General features: G+C 44.8%; 1 protein-coding gene across 2 annotated transcripts in view; it reads left to right on the top strand.

The window, feature by feature from the left end:
* The window catches only part of LOC140394017 (E3 ubiquitin-protein ligase MGRN1-like), a 247,376-nt gene that overhangs the window by 29,376 nt on the left and 199,752 nt on the right, over positions 1–18,248 (top strand). For both annotated transcript variants that reach the window (XM_072480789.1, XM_072480788.1), the window contains exons 2-3: positions 844–962; positions 11,400–11,488. In XM_072480789.1, the coding sequence (XP_072336890.1) occupies positions 844–962; positions 11,400–11,488 (208 nt within the window). The remainder of the gene's footprint in view (positions 1–843; positions 963–11,399; positions 11,489–18,248) is intronic.

Here is an 18,248-nt window from a genome sequence, read left to right as displayed (position 1 = left end):
GAAACCAAATTTCCAAGAAATTCTGGATTTTTCATGCGTTGTAAAAATGTACGCATATTTATAGGAGGATGGAATAGTTGACGAAATAAGTTTTTTCACTGGAATATTTTGGATCGAACACGGTAACGGAGAGGAAAGATTTGCACAATACATTTGGTAAATTAAAGTCTAAAATAATTAATTAGAAAGGAGAAAAACTGAAACCCCAAGTGAGGAGTAAAGGTAATTAGCTAATTAAAGGGAAGAAAAGCAAGCAGGATGTAAATGACAGGAATGTGATTACAAAGATCAGTTGTGTGACAATAAGTGATTTTCATTTCATTTCATTGTGCGTAGTAAGTCAGATGACTATTTTATGACTGTAGCAGTATACCGTGTGATAGCCAATGTGTTCTTCTGCTGTGAAGATGCAGCTGCATTTAGGTTTGTTCATGATCTTAAAAGACCACAAAGTATAAGTACTGCAGATGAACAGACTGCTTTAAACTGGTGCAATGGTTATTTGGTAAGGGATATTTACCCAAGAGGCTACTTTTTGGCTTCATCGCCAAGGGTGGAAAGAATTCTGAAATTTCTTTCTTGATACTTTTGATATGTTGAAGTGTGGTGTCTAAAATTACGCTCCTGTGATGGATACTCCCCAAAATTTTATGGGTTCATTTAATCCTTGTTTCCATAACAGTCTTGTGAACTTTGAGTGAGGTGACCAATTTATATCATTGTGTAGTTGGTTTGATGCAATTATTTCTAAATTATATTAAATATTAGCTATCCCCATTTTTTAATATTGAAAGAACTGCTTTACAGTCTTGTTTGTAACTAGATTACTATTTGATATTGCAGGGAATTACTTTGCAAGTCACTTCTTCATGGGCGGCGAGAAGTTTGATACACCACATCCTGAGGGATACCTGTTTGGTGAGAATATGGATTTGAATTTCTTGGGAAACCGCCCTGTGCAGGTATATTGCATCTTCTATTATAGCCATTAAAGTGATTCAACAAACTAACAGTGTCAAACAAGAACTCAGTAAATTTACAGATCTATGTGCTCACAAGAGGACATTGTTGTTTAAAAGCACTTCTCATATGTTTTGGTCCTGTCCAAAGCTCGAGGATTACAGGAAGGAGGTGTTTAGGGTAATCTCTAAAGTGGTGCACGTGAAACTGGACCCGGGCCCTCGGGAGGCCATATTTGGGGTATTGGACCAGCCGGGGTTGGAAACGGGCGCAGAGGCAGATGTAGCCTTCGCCTCATTGATCGCCCGAAGGCGGATCCTGTTAGTGTGGAGATCAACCTCTCCACCCAGTGCCCTGGCGTGGCGGGGGGACCTGCTGGAATTCTTAACGGTTGAAAAGGTCAAATTTGAACTGAAGGGAAGGATGGAGGGGTTCTACAATTCATGGGCGTTATTCATTATGCACTTTCGAGAATTGAACCACATCGAACATTAGGGGGGTTGGGGGCTGGGAGGGTTGGGGGGAGGGGGACTGTATGTGTTAATGGTGACTGTGGGTGATTCCTGATTCCTTTTTGTCATTTGTTTATGTTAACATGTGAGCCAATGTCTGGGGTTTGGTGGGAGGATGGGATCGTTGTTATTGATATGGGGATTGACATTACATTCGTTAGTGATTAATGTTTATTGTTGGGTGTAAATTTGGGAGAAAATGTGAAAAATATATTTTTTAAAAAGCACTTCTTTTTTCCTCTTCTCCCACACCTCTAAGATTAAATCCCTTCCTTCTCGTTTCATTCCAAATACAGATAAATGCAGGTTCATAGCCAATAACTGAAGCTTGCAATTATGTAGTGCCTTTATTATAGTAATACATTGCATGGTACTCCGTGACAATTAGAAACAAACACTGAGCAATTGTGGGAGCAGGAATAACTGAAGAGAGAGGTTTTGTGGAAATTACCGGACTTGGGCCAAGGAAACTGAAAGCTCCATGACTGAAGGTGGAACAGATGATGATGATGAAAATGAGGCCCGAGCAAAAGAAAAGTGGCAAGTGTGGGGACATGGATCTGGAGGGGGGATGCAAAGGTACGGAAGGAAGAGGCCATGGAAGAACTTGTGAATGGCGAGAATGATATTCAGATTGACGTGTTGAAGGAGAGCTGATTAACTCAACAGGACAGGGTAATTTGAAGTTGTCGTCAGGAAAGGGTATCGGACAGAGGTTTTGGACAAGATGTAATTTGTTCAGGATGGACTTCGTTAAGCTAAGATGAAGAGTCTAGGTGATAAAGTCATGGATAACTCTTAATAATAGTAATATTTATTAGTGTCACAACAGGCTTACATTAACACTGCACTGAAGTTACTGTGAAAATACTCTAGACGCCCACACTAAGGTGCCTGTTCGGGTACACAAAGGGAGAATTCAGAATTCCCAATTCACCTAACAAACACGTCTTTCGGGACTTGTGGGAGGAAACCGGAGCACCCGGAGGAAACCCAGGCAGACACTGGGAGAACGTGCAGACTCCGCACAGACAGTGACCCAAGCCGGGAATCGAACCCGGGTCCCTGGCGCTGTGAAGCAACAGTGCTAATCACTGTCTTTCAGCGGCATCGACGAGCAAGGGAGAAATGAAGATAGATTATGCTTGGAGATGGTTTTGGTGATTAGAATGGGATTGAACAGGGTGCCATGATTACTTGTTATTGGGCTTAGCCCTAATCAGCTGTCAGGCACATGGATGAAGTTGTGGAGAAGGGTTGATTTTGGCACATGTTGAATGGGGTGGTTTTAATTGATTAGGTTTTTGCTATCCTGCATGTCATCAGGATGTTTGTGAAATCTAACTACATATCTGCAAATGATGCCTCCAAGGGACAGCATTACAACAGAGAAAAGGCAAAACTCAGGAATGATGAGCTGGGTGGACTGAAAAGCTTTAATGGAAGATGTGCAGGCAGCTTAGAAACAGTTAGAAGTCGAAAGAACCTGATGAAGTGCCACAGGAACTTCCGTGTTGTGGAAACAAGATATGCGGCAGCAAATGAATAGTGGCAGTGCCTGACAATTTTGTGACTAGTTGAATGATTGTAAATGGTATGAGCAATTCTTAAAGTTATTTTGTAATAATTACTTAGTTTGAACCCTGTAACTTTCAGAATGATTGGGGTACTTTGTACAGACATATAGTAACAAAACTGACTCACTTCCTGTACAGAGTGAAGCAGAGGCACTTCAGCTGCTCAGTCTAACATTTGTTTTTGCCTCCTTTGTTCCTAGTTACTTTTTCAACTGTGGGTCCTTTAATTCAAGGTAAAATAGTGTAGCTTGAGGAGGGGGATGTGACTTCCTATGAAATCTGCTTGGAGCCAAACCCGCGTACTAAGTCTACTCTGATACATCCATGTGACCAGCTTGTTATGGAGACAAACTGAAATCCAAACTTACTGAAAGGTTAAACACCTTGACACAAAGACAACTGATCTTGCTATGTACAAATTCAGACTTTCAGTCAGACCGAGAGATTTGGGGAAGACCCACGGCAGGTGCTGGTATGCCAGGCAGATAAAAAGGACAGAGTGGTTGTGAGGATGGATTCCCTGTTCAAACAACAAAGCTTATGGAGAATTGAAGACTGAAGGAGTTGCCAGAGTGCCATGCTTCCGGAATTCCATTGAATTATGCTCAGTAGTTTGAGTAAAAGAGGTTTTGTTTAGAAGGACACTGGAGATTCGCCCTGGTGGGGCAGCGAGAAGAACTTGAGACATAAAACATAGCCCAGTGTAATGCATAAACATGGCATAGGGTTTTTGATTATGTTAACCATTTAATCAGGAATACCTTTTCTGTAGTTTGTGTATTAGCTGCTGAATAAGTAACATTTAGTAAATGTTGATTTTAGCTTGTTTATTGCAATACAAGTTGTAAAATGTGGAATCTTGCCATGTGATCCTTTGGTTTGGTCACTGGGAAATTCATATTTCTTTTTTTTTGGTCTCGATGAGGATCTTAACACTTCACGTTTTGAGTACTCTGCCTCTGAGTTTACGAGTTTTACATGTCTGCTGCCAACTGTAACAGAAAGTGTTGGCAAACTCGTAGTATAAATGACTGACATGATGAATGTGCCTTCCATTCTTATTTTCAGACAAGTGTAGAATGTCTGAAGGACGTTTTTTTTTTTTGCTCTGTGATTAGATTTCAGATGTTTATACTCTGAGTCATCATGGAAACACATTAGAAAATTCTTTAAAAGGAGGGACAGTATCAGCAGTTTGTTATCTGGCAACATTTATTTTGCATAGAATATTTTTCAACCTGTTCATTCACTTTAATGCATTGAAACAGTTGAAGTCCATTGAGGATGATGTGCTTTTTCTGCTGTTGGAAATAGGAACAACTGGGGTATTAATAGAACTCGAGTGATTTGGCACCTACCTTTTGTGAGTTAAGTAAAGTTGGAATAGACATGAAGTTTTAGGTAGACTGAAGTTCTCTTCAACTTAAAAAAAAAATCTTCTGTTTTTAATAATAATCTTTATTGTAACAAGTAGGCTTACATTAACACTGCAATGAAGTTACTGTGAAAAGCCCCTAGTCGCCACATTCCAGTGTCTGTTCGGGTACACAGAGGGAGAATTCAGAATGTCCGAATTACCTAACAGCACGTCTTTTGGGACTTGTGGGAGGAAACCGGAGCACCCGAAGGAAACCTACGCAGACACTGGGAGAACGTGCAGACTCCGCACAGACAGTGGCCCAAGTTGGGAATCGAACATGGGACTCTGGTGCTGTGAAGTAACAGTTCTACCCTCTGTGCTACCATGCCGATTAATGCTAGTGTATAGTCTTACTGTTACCAGCCACTTTCTGCTACTTCACATAATGTCCACCCAGAATATGAGTGTTGACAAACCATTCAACTGTAGAAACATCATTGTACATAGAATCATAGAAGTTTACAGCATGGAAACAGGCCCTTCGGCCCAACCAGTCCATGCCGCCCAGTTTTTACCATTAAGCTAGTCCCAGTTGCCCGTACTTGGCCCATAACCCTCTATTACCCATCTTACCCATGTAACTATCTAAATGTTTTTTAAAAGACACAATTGTACCCGCCTCTACTACTACCTCTGGCAGCCCATTCCAGACACTCACTACCCTCTGAGTGAAGAAATTGCCCCTCTGGGCCCTTCTGAATCTCTCCCCTCTCACCTTAAACCTATGCCCTCTAGTTTTAGACTCCCCTACCTTTGGGAAAAGATGTTGACTATCTACCTTATCTATGCCCCTCATTATTTTATAGACCTCTATAAGATCACCCCTAAGCCTCCTACGCTCCAAGGAAAAAAGTCCCAGTCTATCCAGCCTCTCCTTATAACTCAAACTATCAAGTCCCGGCAACATCCTAGTAAACCTTTTCTGCACTCTTTCCAGTTTAATAATATCCTTTCTATAATAGGGTGACCAGAACTGCACACAGTATTCCAAGTGTGGCCGTACCAATGTCTTGTACAACTTCAACAAGACGTCCCAACTCCTGTATTCAATGTTCTGACCAATGAAACCAAGCATGCCGAATGCCTTCTTCACCACCCTGTCCACCTGCGACTCCACCTTCAAGGAGCTATGAACCTGTACTCCTAGATCTCTTTGTTCTATAACTCTCCCCAACGCCATACCATTAACTGAGTAGGTCCTGGCCTGATATAAACACTTTTTTCATCAGGAGTCATTGGATAGCAATCTGGAGTGGAATTCCAACAGCCTTCCCCCCCCCCAAACCCCCCTTAGCTCAGGTTGTTAAGTCAATTCTAGTAATTTTACTGCTGGTTCAGCTAGTTCAACACGCACCAGTGGTTATACTTGGACTAACTAATTTGTGTAGCTCGGTTCTGAAGTAAGGTCTTTGCCAACTGAGACATTGGAACATCTGGAGTCAGCACTGCTCTGTGAAGTGGACAGTTTAATTAGCCAGAGGGAGAACCTCGAGTTATGGTGTTACCCAAGGTTTAGCTTGTTGACCTCTTCCCTGAGTCAGTAGGTTGTGGGTTCAAGTCCCAGCCCAGTGACCTGGAACACAAAATGTAGGCTGATACTGCAGTGCTGAGGGAATTCTGAACTTTTTGAGGTGTTCCCTTTCTCACAGGAGATGTTAATCTGAGGCCCCACTTACCCCCTCAGTTGGGAATGCAATATCTATGGCATTATTTCGGAGGATGGATGAGGAGTTCTTACCGAAATGTATCTCTGAATCAACATAATTAAAACAGGTTAACTGTTCATTACATATCTGTTTGTGGCACCTTGCTGTGCCCAAATTGAATGCTGCTTTCTTTTACAGTGGTGACTCCAGTTCTTAAGCATTTCATTGGCTGTAAAGTGAGCATTTCTTTCAGAATTTGTGCAATTTGATTTTACAAAATTATATGTGTAACATTTTGGACTTAGTCAAAGTGGTGAAATGCAAACAATTTTCAGCTTGTGAACAATTTTTATTTTGAGCGAAATGCATCATTGTCAATTTATTGCACTGGGGATGATTACATGTATTTTTCATGCCGCTGCTCAAACAGAGTTCTGTTTCTTGTCCCAGCTGCTGAATGGCAGCTAAACTATGAATATGAATGTGGCTCTTGCACTCTGTGGCACCATATGTGTTCACATTCCACCATTCCTAGTAAGGAATTACACAATTCTATTTATTTCTTTATATCTGTTCTCTGAGTCTCCTATATTTCACACAAAATCTTGACTGAATAATATTGTGACACACTTGTAGACTAAAAACAACTGAAGGAATTGGATACTGCAAAGACTATGTTCCCTGACAACAGCCTAGCAGTAAAACCAAGGACTTGTGCTGCAGAACCAACTGCACCCAAGTGTTTCCATTATCACTACAATGTTGGCATCTACCTGGCATAAAACACAGGACAAAGACAATCCTTTTAAAAAATAAATTTAGAGTACCCAATCCATTTTTACCAATTAAGGGGCAATTTAGTTTGGCCAATCCCACCTAACCTGCACATTTTTGGGTTGTGGGGGGCGAAAGCATCGCAGACACGGGGAGAATGAGCAAACTCCACACGGACAGTGACCCAGGGCCGGGATCGAACCTGGGACCTTGGCGTCGTGAGGCAGCAAAGCTGACCACTGCGCCACCATGCTGCCCCAAAGACAATCCTACCAACTCTCCCATCAATATACTTTTGATCATCAGCAAAGTGATGGAAGGTGTTGTGGACAGTGCTGTCAAGTGGACTTGCACTGCAATCACCAGCTCGGATTTGGTTCCGATAGGGCCACTTGACTCCTGACCTCATTTAAGCCTTGTCCAAGCATGGACAAAAGAGCTGAGCTTGAGGTGAGGTGAGAGTGAGTACCCTTGACATTAAGGTAGCATTTGACTAAATGTGGCAACAAATCAATGGGTGGAATTGGGCGAAACGCTCCGCTCGTTGGACTCCTACCAAGCAGACAGGAATGTGATTGTGGTTTTTGGAAGTCAATCCTCCCAATCCCAGGACATTGTTTCAGGAGTTTGATATCATACATATCATAGAATTTACAGTGCAGAAGGAGGCCATTCGGCCCATCATGTCTGCACCGGTCCTTGGCAAGAGCACCCTACTTAAGCCCACGCCTTCACCCTATCCCCATAACCCAGTAACCCTACCGATCCTTTTTGGACACTAAGGGCAATTTATCATGGCTAATCAACCTAACCTGCACATCTTTGGACTGTGGGAGGAAGCCGGAGCACCCGGCGGAAACCCATGCAGACATGGGGAGAACGTGCAGACTCCGCACAGACAGTGCAGCAACTCACCAAGCCTCCTTTGGCAACAGCTCCTAAATCTGTGACCTCGACCACCAGAGAAGGACATGGGCAGCAGATGCAGGGGAACACCACCACCTGCAAGTTCCACTTCAAACCCCACAGTATCCTGACTTGGAAATATATCACCGTTCCTTCACTGTCACTGGATCAAAAACTACCTTTCTAACACTCTGGCTACACATGAGTGAAATGGACTGCAGCGTTCCAGAAGGTGGCTCACACCTTCTCAAAAACAGTTAGGGCTGGGCAACAAATGCTGGCCTTGAAAGTGATGTCCACATCCCACTAAACACATTCCTAACTGGGTGATTGAAGGGTTGGTTTTTAGTTGGCTGTGCTCTTTGGTGCTTTCTTTTATAGAGTTCAATTTAATAGAATCATATAGCACAAAAGGAATCTACTATTGTCTATGCCAGCTCATTCAAAGAGCTATTTAATTTGTACCACATCCCTACTCCTTCACCGTAGTAATTCAGAATTTTCTGTTACGAAGATTTATCGATCCAATTTTCTTTTGAAAGTTATCGTTGAATCTGTTTCCACTGTCTTTTCAAGCTGTAATAATTTAAAAAAATAAATATAGCGGACCCAATTTCGTTTTTCCAATTAAGGGGCAATTTGCATGGCCAATCCACCTACGCTGCACATCTTTGTGTAGTGGGGGTGAGACCCGCGCAGACACTGGAGAATACAAACGCCACATGGACAGTGACCCGGGGTCAGGATCAAGCCCGGGTCCTCGGCACTGTGAAGCAGCAGTGCGAACCACTGAGCCACCCTGCCACCCTCAGATCGTCATAGTTTTTTAAATAAAAATATTTTTTATTCTCCTCCCTTTTGACATTTTCTCCCAAATTTACACCCACCAACAATAAACAATAATCAGTAACAAATATGTCAATCCCCATATCAATAACAACGATCCCATCCTCCCACCAAACCCCAGACATTAGGCCGCATGTTAACATAAACAAATGACAAAAAGGAATCCGGAATCACCCATAATCACCATTAACACATACAGTCCCCCTGATCCCAGCTTCCCCCCCCCCCCCCCCCCCCCCCCCCCCCAACCCTCCCCTAATGTTCGATGTAAACCAATTCTCGAGAGTGCATAATGAATAAAGCCCATGAATTGTAGAACCCCTCCATCCTTCCCTTCAGTTCAAATGTGACCTTTGCAAGCGTTAAGAATTCCAACAGGTACCCCCACCATGCCAGGGCACAGGGTGGAGAGGCTGATCTCCACCCTAACAGGATCCGCCTTTGGGCGATCAACGAGGCGGAGGCTACAACAGCTGCCTCCTCTGGTCCAACACCCCGAATATGACCTCCTGAGGACCCGGGTCCAGTTTCATGTGCACCACTTTAGAGATTACCCTAAACACCTCCTTCCAGTAATCCTCCAGCTTTGGACAGAACCAAAACATATGAATGTGGCTTGCGGGGCCCTCCCCGCAACATTCACACACATTTTCTACCCCCTTTAAAGAGTCGGCTCATCCTCACCCTTGTATGGTGCGCTGTATACACCACCTTCAGCTGTATCAGCCCCAACCTCACAAACGAGGTGGAGGCGTTCATCCTCTGGAGCACCTCATACCAGAACACCCCTCCACATCCTCTCCCAACTCTTCCTCACACTTTGCCTTGATCCCTTTGAGCAGCGTCTTCTCCTCCTCCAAAATAAACCGCCGATACTCTCCAGTCCCCCTGTTTTTAGCACCTCCTCCAGCAATGTAGAAGCCAGCTCTACTGGGAAGCTCTGTATCTCCTTTCTGGCAAAGTTTCCAACCTGCATGTACCTAAATATTTTCTCCTGCTCCAGCGCATACTTCGCTCCCAGCTCCTTCCATCCTGCAAAACGACCCCCAAGAAATAAATCTTTTAGTGTCCTAATTCCTTTCTCCTCTCATCTCCGAAAATTTCCATCCCACTTCCCTGGCTCAAATCTGTGGTTCCTCCGAATCGGCATTTCCCTTGACCCTGCCCCCAACCCCAAGTGCTGTCGAAACCGCCTCCAAATTCTCAACAAAGCTATTACTACCGGACTCCCTGAGTATCTCCCCGGGGTCGTTGGGAGCAGCGCTGTCGCTAGCGCCTTCAATCCTGACCCCCTATCCAAACTCTCCTCCTTTCTGACCCATTGGGAGTCACCCCTCTGATCCAGCTCCGTACTTTCTCCACATTCGGCGCCCAGTAATAATACATCAGGTTCGGAAGACCCAAACCCCCTGCCTGCTTTCCTGTCTGTCTGCACCTTTTAAATTCTGGCCACCTTCCCTCCCCATATGAATGAGGTAATCATCCCTTCAATCTCTCTAACAAATGCCTTTGGTAGGAAAATCGGCAGGCATTGAAAAGCAAATCGCAATCACGGCAACACATTCATTTTAACTGCCTGTACCCGACTCGCCAAATGTTGCACCTACAGAGCCCCCCCCCCTCAATTTTGAGCAACCTGCACCCTTGGGTATCAAAAGTGAGTCCCTGCCTTACGGAATTGGAGTCTCCCAACCCCTGCCCCCACCCCTGGCCAAGACACCACAAAATATTCACTCTTCTCTAGATTTAATTTGTACCCTGAGAAAGACCCAAACACCCGAAGCAGCTCCAGTATTCCCCCTATTGACACACTTGGTTCCGACACGTATAATAACAAGTCATCGGCATATAAGGACACCCTATGCTCTATCCCCTTTCAGATCGTCATAGTTAGTAGTAAATTTCAAAAATCCATCTCATTTCACCTTGGTTTCTTTTACCAGTTATCATATTTTGCATTCTCTGGTTATTGACACTCCTGCCATTGGACCCCATTTGTTGAAACCCTTCAAAATGTGAAACCCCTTAAAATTTTGAGCATTAATAAGATTAAATCTAAGTATCAAAATGTAAGATAATGAAATCTTCACCTTGTTTTCTTTGAAGAGAACAATTCCAGCTTCTTTAACCCTTGTATAACTGAAGACCCTCATCCATGGCACCATTCTCGTAGCCTTTGTTGAAAGCAAATTGTATTGTAGCCTTTATTACAAAGGGATAAGGATGTAAACATGTAGTTTTATTAATAGTATCACACCCAAGTACTGTAAATGTTTGGTCTCCTTATCTAAGAAGGGAGATACTTGCCTTAGTGGGAATTTCTCACAGTTTTTACATTTTCAAATTTCATGTCAAATGTCGATTTGCAGTTCTGCCTTGCATTCCCAAGTCATTGTCCGAGATCCTCTGGTCCCACCAACGGCGCACCTCACTGCTGGTTTCCCGGTGGCATGGGGTGGATTCAGTGAGAAATCCCATTGACAGCGGCGGGACCAGAAGATCCTGTCTCCGGCCAACGGCGGGTCGCCTACTGCCACCGAGAATCATACTGCGGTGTTGCCAGAGAATCTTCCCCAATGTCATTAATTATATATTACACAGCAGTTAGCGGTCAAGAAACGGACCCCTCTGGGGCAATACTCTATGTATGCTTCCTTCTGGTCTGAAAAGTCAACCTTTTTTAAATGGTCTTGATTTTTATGTTTGGTGTTAAACTATAGGGTATGTATATTGATGTGACATTTTTTTTAAATCTTAGTTTCCATACGTGACACCAGCTGCTCATGAACCTGTGAAAACTTTACGCAGTTTGGTTAATATTCGAAAAGACTCTCTTCGCTTGGTCAGGTAAAAAGAAAATTAATGCAAAATATCTAAAATATGATTGTTTCATTTGTTCGTAGTCTAGTTTGATTATATCTATGCTGATTATTTTGTGTTGTAAAACAAATAATTACATTATTTCTTTCAGATTATTGAGCAAATTGTCATAAAATCGTCATCATTTACTTTTTTTCAAATTATATATTCCTCCCCACCCCCTCATTTTCCATGTACAGATCATTTAACTGCAGCATCCTAGTTTTCAAGTAGGCTTCTGCCTGTATAACTGGACAGTACAGTTTACTTATAGGTTGTTTTCCTTGCTAAACTGACCATCTATTTGTGGAAAATTGTCTATTTGAGCTCATATTTATTGTACTGTGGAAAGTTATTTTATTAAAAATATTTTCGACCCAAACAAATCAGTGGTCCGGAGTAGAGATAAAGGGCAAATACGAGGCATGCATAATAACTTCGGAAGTCATATTACAACAACGTTGATATTGAAGGCATGGACTTGTGTAGGGAGGAGAGAAAAATGCATTTGACGCCTGAACTGCAAGCTAGGAAAATGGCTAGATTGGTAGAGATTCTTCCTCCCAAATAAGCTGGTGCTTCTGGAGTCCACATGCCGAAATCTATTAGTTATCCTTCAAATTCCATTATCAGTTAACAATCAGTAATCTTTATTAGAGTCACAAGTAGGCAATTAAGTTACTGTGAAAATCCCCGAGTCACCACACTACGGCGCTTGTACACTAAGGGAGAATTCAGAATGTCCAATTCACCTAACAAGCACGTCTTTCGGGACTTGTGGGAGGAAACTAGAGCACCAGGAGGAAACCCACGCAGGCACGGAGAGAACATACAGACTCCGCACAAACAGTGACCCAAGCCGGGAATCGAACCCGGGTCTCTGGCGCTGTGAAACAACAGTGCTAACCACTGTGCTAGTGTGCCGCCCATCAGTTTTCTAATTCACCATAACCAGATTTAAGATCGATATTTTCTCTGATTTCCTGCTGATCTACCATTATAGTATCTGGTAGATACATGTTTTCGCTAGCCCTAAGCCAAAGAAAGACCTCTGCTTTCTTTTCGATTATTGGTTTGTTTTCTTCTTCTGTTTATTTTGACTTCTGATTTAAAGTTGGTTGATAATTAAAGCCAAATCACTGTTTCTGTTATTGTGAATTAAACTTCAGATTGTGTAAGGTAATTGAATCAAGGCCTGTAAGAATGATATGCCAGTAAAATTAGCAAGAATCATAATTGCTGAAAAAGAGACATGCTAGCGATACTTTTTGTCTTGCACTCATCAGGACAGCTTAGAAGATAAACTGTTAAAAGGAATACCAATTTATACTGCACGAGAGAAATGTGCTGATTGGTTGGCAAGTGGACTCTGATTGGTAGAGGAATTGCAGTGGAGAATTCAGCAAAGTATAGTTAGCTGCTAAGTTTTTGTTCAGCTTCAAACCAGGCTGGTCGAGTCGAGTCAAGGCATTGCCCTGGGGAATGAACCACAGAACGGCTGTTCCCCAAGCTTTTGATTTGTTGGAAAAGGCATAATGGGTGGATATGCTCCTTCTGTCTATGTAAATGCGTAAACGAGACACGCTGAGCCCAAGTGATAATTGCTGAAAAAAAGACATGTTGAAGCTGTTCGTCTTTCTCTTCAGGACACTTGGCAACAGTACTAATATAAGGGGGAAACAACAAATTATACTGTATGAAAAGAGTGCTGATTGGTTGGCAAGTGGGCTTCTGGTTGGCAGGTGGACTTTGATTGTAGAGGCCTTAACACAGTTTCTTGTAGGTGGGCAGTCGCCTGAAGGCAGCTGCATAGTGGACTTTGAAGCCTGTATTTCCATTTCGGAATCCGAAGAGACCATGTCCCACATGTCAATGTCGAAACATCCTTGGGGGTGTCACAACGGGCTGGTGCAGTATTGGCTCGGAATGATCGAGGACAGGTCGCACATAATGCACCTTATGAAAAAGCGGTCCCCGCAACCGAAGGTGATCCAGATGTCATTTCATCAGTTGATCGCAAACGTAAACGTGGTAGGAGACCTGGCCCTGTCCAATGGAAGACAGTCCCCGAGAGCCAGCGAGTGCTGTCAGTGAAGTTGCGGACGAATACTGCATCACCAGATGTGAATTGTTGGGGCGGTTGACACTGAAAAGGGTTATGTCCTTTCAGCTCCTGTTTATGGCACACTTTTGCGCTGATATCGGAAAAGAGCAAGCCAAGGCAGGTACGAAGACGTTGGCCCACGAGCATCTCAACCAGGGCAATCCCAGTCCCTGCCTGTGACATGATCCGATGGGAGAAGAGGGAACGAGCCAGCCTCTTATCCATTGAACCCAAAGTCTGCTTCCGGATCTCCCGTTTAAACGTCTGCACGGCTCGCTCTGCCAACCTGTTCGACGCCAGGTGGTACAGAGCAGTATGCACCTGTCTAATCCTGTTGGCCTTCAGGTACGCAGAGAACTCCTCACTTGTGAAAGAAGCACCATAAACCTCCATGAGTGCCGTGCGTCAAGAAAGAGATATGCAACTGCTCAACGGTTAAACAGTTAGTGATCGCTGTCATTTTGTGGGCACCTAATCTCTTGGAATGGGCGTCTATTAAAAAAAGAACACCGGACCAGCAAAGTTGGCGTGCAATCGAGCCCAAAGGCGACCCGGCCACTCCCATTCACCCATGGCCGAAGGGAGCTTTTAGTTCTCCTGACAGACTGAACACTGCTGAGCCATTTTCTCTAACGGTATCCAAGCCCGGCCACCAGACTTTGCACGGCAACATCTTCATTTTATTGTGAAGGCCTTTCAAAACTGACTCTCGACTCTTCACCGGGATAACAACCCACGTGCCCCACAGTAGAATACCGTCTTTCGCACTCAGTTCAGACAACTTTGAGAAGAAGGCCAGTAACTGGCTCGGCAGCTGTTGATGCTGACCACCATATACCACTAGATGCAGCACCAAGAATGGGGTCCGTCTGTGTCCAGTCGCGGACACTCGGCGCAGTGACCGGCAGGGAGACCATGAAATTCAATGCGGCAACCACTTCATCCTATTGGACTGGAGGCCGCAGCATCGGCCCGGAAGGGTTGACAGCTCAGAGCATCAGCATGTGCAGTGTGGGTACCCACCTATGAACAAAGAACAAAGAAATGTACAGCACAGGAGCAGGCCCTTCGGCCCTCCAAGCCCGTGCCGACCATGCTGCCCGACTAAACTACAATCTTCTACACTTCCTGGGTCCGTATCCCTCTATTCCCATCCTATTCATGTATTTGTCAAGATGCCCCTTAAATGTCACTATCGTCCCTGCTTCCACCACCTCCTCCGGTACCGAGTTCCAGGCACCCACTACCCTCTGCGTAAAAAAACATGCCTCGTACACCTACTCTAAACCTTGCCCCTCTCACCTTAAACCTATGCCCCCTAGTAATTGACCTCTCTACCCTGGGGAAAAGCCTCTGACTATCCACTCTGTCTATGCCCCTCATAATTTTGTATACCTCTATCAGGTCTCCCCTCAACCTCCTTCGTTCCAGTGAGAACAAACAGAGTTTATTCAACCGCTCCTCATAGCTAATGCCCTCCATACCAGGCAACATTCTGGTAAATCTCTTCTGCACCCTCTCTAAAGCCTCCACATCCTTCTGGTAGTGTGGCGACCAGAATTGAACACTAGACTCCAAGTGTGGCCTAACTAAGGTTCGATACAGCTGCAACATGACTTGCCAATTCTTATACTCAATGCCCCGGCCAATGAAGGCAAGCATGCCGTATGCCTTCTTGACTACCTTCTCCACATGTGTTGCCCCTTTCAATGACCTGTGGACCTGTACTCCTAGATCTCTTTGACTTTCAATACTCTTGAGGGTTCTACCATTCACTGTATATTCCCTGCCTGCATTAGACCTTCCAAAATGCATTACCTCACATTTGTCCGGATTAAACTCCATCTGCCACCTCTCCGCCCAAGTCTCCAAACAATCTAAATCCTGCTGTATCCTCCGACAGTCCTCATCGCTATCCGCAATTCCACCAACCTTTGTGTCGTCTGCAAACTTACGAATCAGACCAGTTACATTTTCCTCCAAATCATTTATATATACTACAAAGAGCAAAGGTCCCAGCAATGATCCCTGTGGAACACCACTGGTCACAGCCCTCCAATTAGAAAAGCATCCTTCCATTGCTACTCTCTGCCTTCTATGGCCTATCCAGTTCTGTATCCACCTTGCCAGCTCACCCCTGATCCCGTGTGACTTCACCTTTTGTACTAGTCTACCATGAGGGACCTTGTCAAAGGCCTTACTGAAGTCCATATAGACAACATCCACTGCCCTACCTGCATCAATCATCTTAGTGACCTCCTCGAAAAACTCTATCAAGTTAGTGAGACATAGCCTCCCCTTCACAAAACCGTGCTGCCTCTCACTAATACGTCCATTTGCTTCCAAATGGGAGTAGATCCTGTCTCGAAGAATTCTCTCCAATAATTTCCCTACCACTGAAGTAAGGCTCACCGGCCTGTAGTTCCCGGGATTATCCTTGCTACCCTTCTTAAACAGAGGAACAACATTGGCTATTCTCCAGTCCTCCGGGACATCCCCTGAAGACAGCGAGGATCCAAAGATTTCTGTCAAGGCCCCAGCAATTTCCTCTCCAGCCTCCTTCAGTATTCTGGGGTAGATCCCATCAGGCCCTGGGGACTTACCTACCTTAATATTTTTTAAGACGCCCAACACCTCTTCTTTTTGGATCTCCATGTGACCCAGGCTATCTACACACCCTTCTCCAGACTCAACATCTACCAATTTCTTCTCTTTGGTGAATACTGATGCAAAGTATTCATTTAGTACCTCGCCCATTTCCTCTGGCTCCACACATAGATTCCCTTGCCTATCCTTCAGTGGGCCAACCCTTTCCATGGCTACCCTTTTGCTTTTTATGTACGTGTAAAAAGCCTTGGGATTTTCCTTAACCCTATTTGCCAATGACTTTTCGTGACCCCTTCTAGCCCTCCTGACTCCTTGCTTAAATTCCTTCCTACTTTCCTTATATTCCACGCAGGCTTCGTCTGTTCCCAGCCTTTTAGCCCTGACAAATGCCTCCTTTTTTCTTTTTGACGAGGCCTACAATATCTCTCGTCATCCAAGGTTCCCGAAAATTGCCGTATTTATCCTTCTTCCTCACAGGAACATGCCGGTCCTGAATTCCTTTCAGCTGCCACTTGAAAGCCCCCCACATGTCAGATGTTGATTTGCCCTCAAACATCCGCCCCCAATCTATGTTCTTCAGTTCCCGCCTATTATTGTTATAATTAGCCTTCCCCCAATTCAGCACATTCATCCAAGGACCACTCTTATCCTTGTCCACCAGTACTTTAAAACTTACTGAATTGTCGTCACTGTTACCGAAATGCTCCCCTACTGAAACATCTACCACCTGGCCGGGCTCATTCCCCAATACCAGGTCCAGTACCGCCCCTTCCCTAGTTGGACTGTCTACATATTGTTTTAAGAAGCCCTCCTGGATGCTCCTTACAAACTCCGCCCCGTCTAAGCCCCTGGCACTAAGTGAGTCCCAGTCAATATTGGGGAAGTTGAAGTCTCCCATCGCCACAACCCTGTTGTTTTTACTCTTTTCCAAAATCTGTCAACCTATCTGCTCCTCTATCGCCCGCTGGCTGTTGGGAGGCCTGTAGTAAACCCCCAACATTGTGACTGCACCCTTCTTATTCCTGATCTCTACCCATATAGCCTCACTGCCCTCTGAGGTGTCCTGTCGCAGTACAGCTGTGATATTCTCCCGAACCAGTAGCGCAACTCCGCCTCCCCTTTTACATCCCCCTCTATCCCGCCTGAAACATCTAAATCCTGGAACGTTTAGCTGCCAATCCTGCCCTTCCCTCAACCAGGTCTCTGTAATGGCAACAGCATCATAGTTCCAAATACTAACCCAAGCTCTAAGTTCATCTGCCTTACCCGTAATACTTATTGCATTAAAACATACGCACTTCAGGCCACCAGACCCGCTGTGTTCAGCAACTTCTCCCTGTGTCCCTATTCTCTAGTTCTCCCTCAATGCTCTCACCTTCTGACCTATTGCTCCCGTGCCCACCCCCCTGCCATACTAGTTTAAACCCTCCCGTGTGACACTAGCAAACTTCGCGGCCAGGATATTTATGCCTCTCCGGTTTAGATGCACCCCGTCCTTCTTATACAGGTCACACCTGCCCCGGAAGAGCTCCCAGTGGTCCAGATAATGGAAACCCTCCCTCCTACACCAGCTGTTTAGCCACGTGTTTAGCTGCTCTATCTTCCTATTTCTAGCCTCACTGGCACGTGGCACAGGGAGTAATCCCGAGATTACAACCCAAAGGTCCTGTCTTTTAACTTTCTGCCTTGCTCCCTGAACTCCTGCTGCAGGACCTCATGCCCCTTCCTGCCTATGTCGTTAGTACCAATATGTACAACGACCTCTGCCTGTTTGCCCTGCCCCTTCAGGATGCCCTCTACCCGTTCGGAGACATCCTGGACCCTGGCACCAGGGAGGCAACATACCATCCTGGAGTCTCTTTCACGTCCACAGAAGCGCCTATCTGTGCCCCTGACTATAGAGTCCCCTATTACTATTACTCTTCTGCGCTTCGACCCTCCCTTCTGAACATCAGAGCCAGCCGTGGTGCCACTGCTCTGGCTGCTGCTGTTTTCCCCTGATAGGCTATCCCCCCCGACAGTATCCAAAGGGGTATA

The sequence above is a fragment of the Scyliorhinus torazame genome, chromosome 17, assembly GCF_047496885.1.
Source record: "Scyliorhinus torazame isolate Kashiwa2021f chromosome 17, sScyTor2.1, whole genome shotgun sequence".
NCBI classification, from domain to species: Eukaryota; Metazoa; Chordata; class Chondrichthyes; order Carcharhiniformes; family Scyliorhinidae; genus Scyliorhinus; species Scyliorhinus torazame.
Note: the sequence above shows the minus strand (reverse complement) of the source record. Positions and strands in the feature narration are given on the sequence as shown.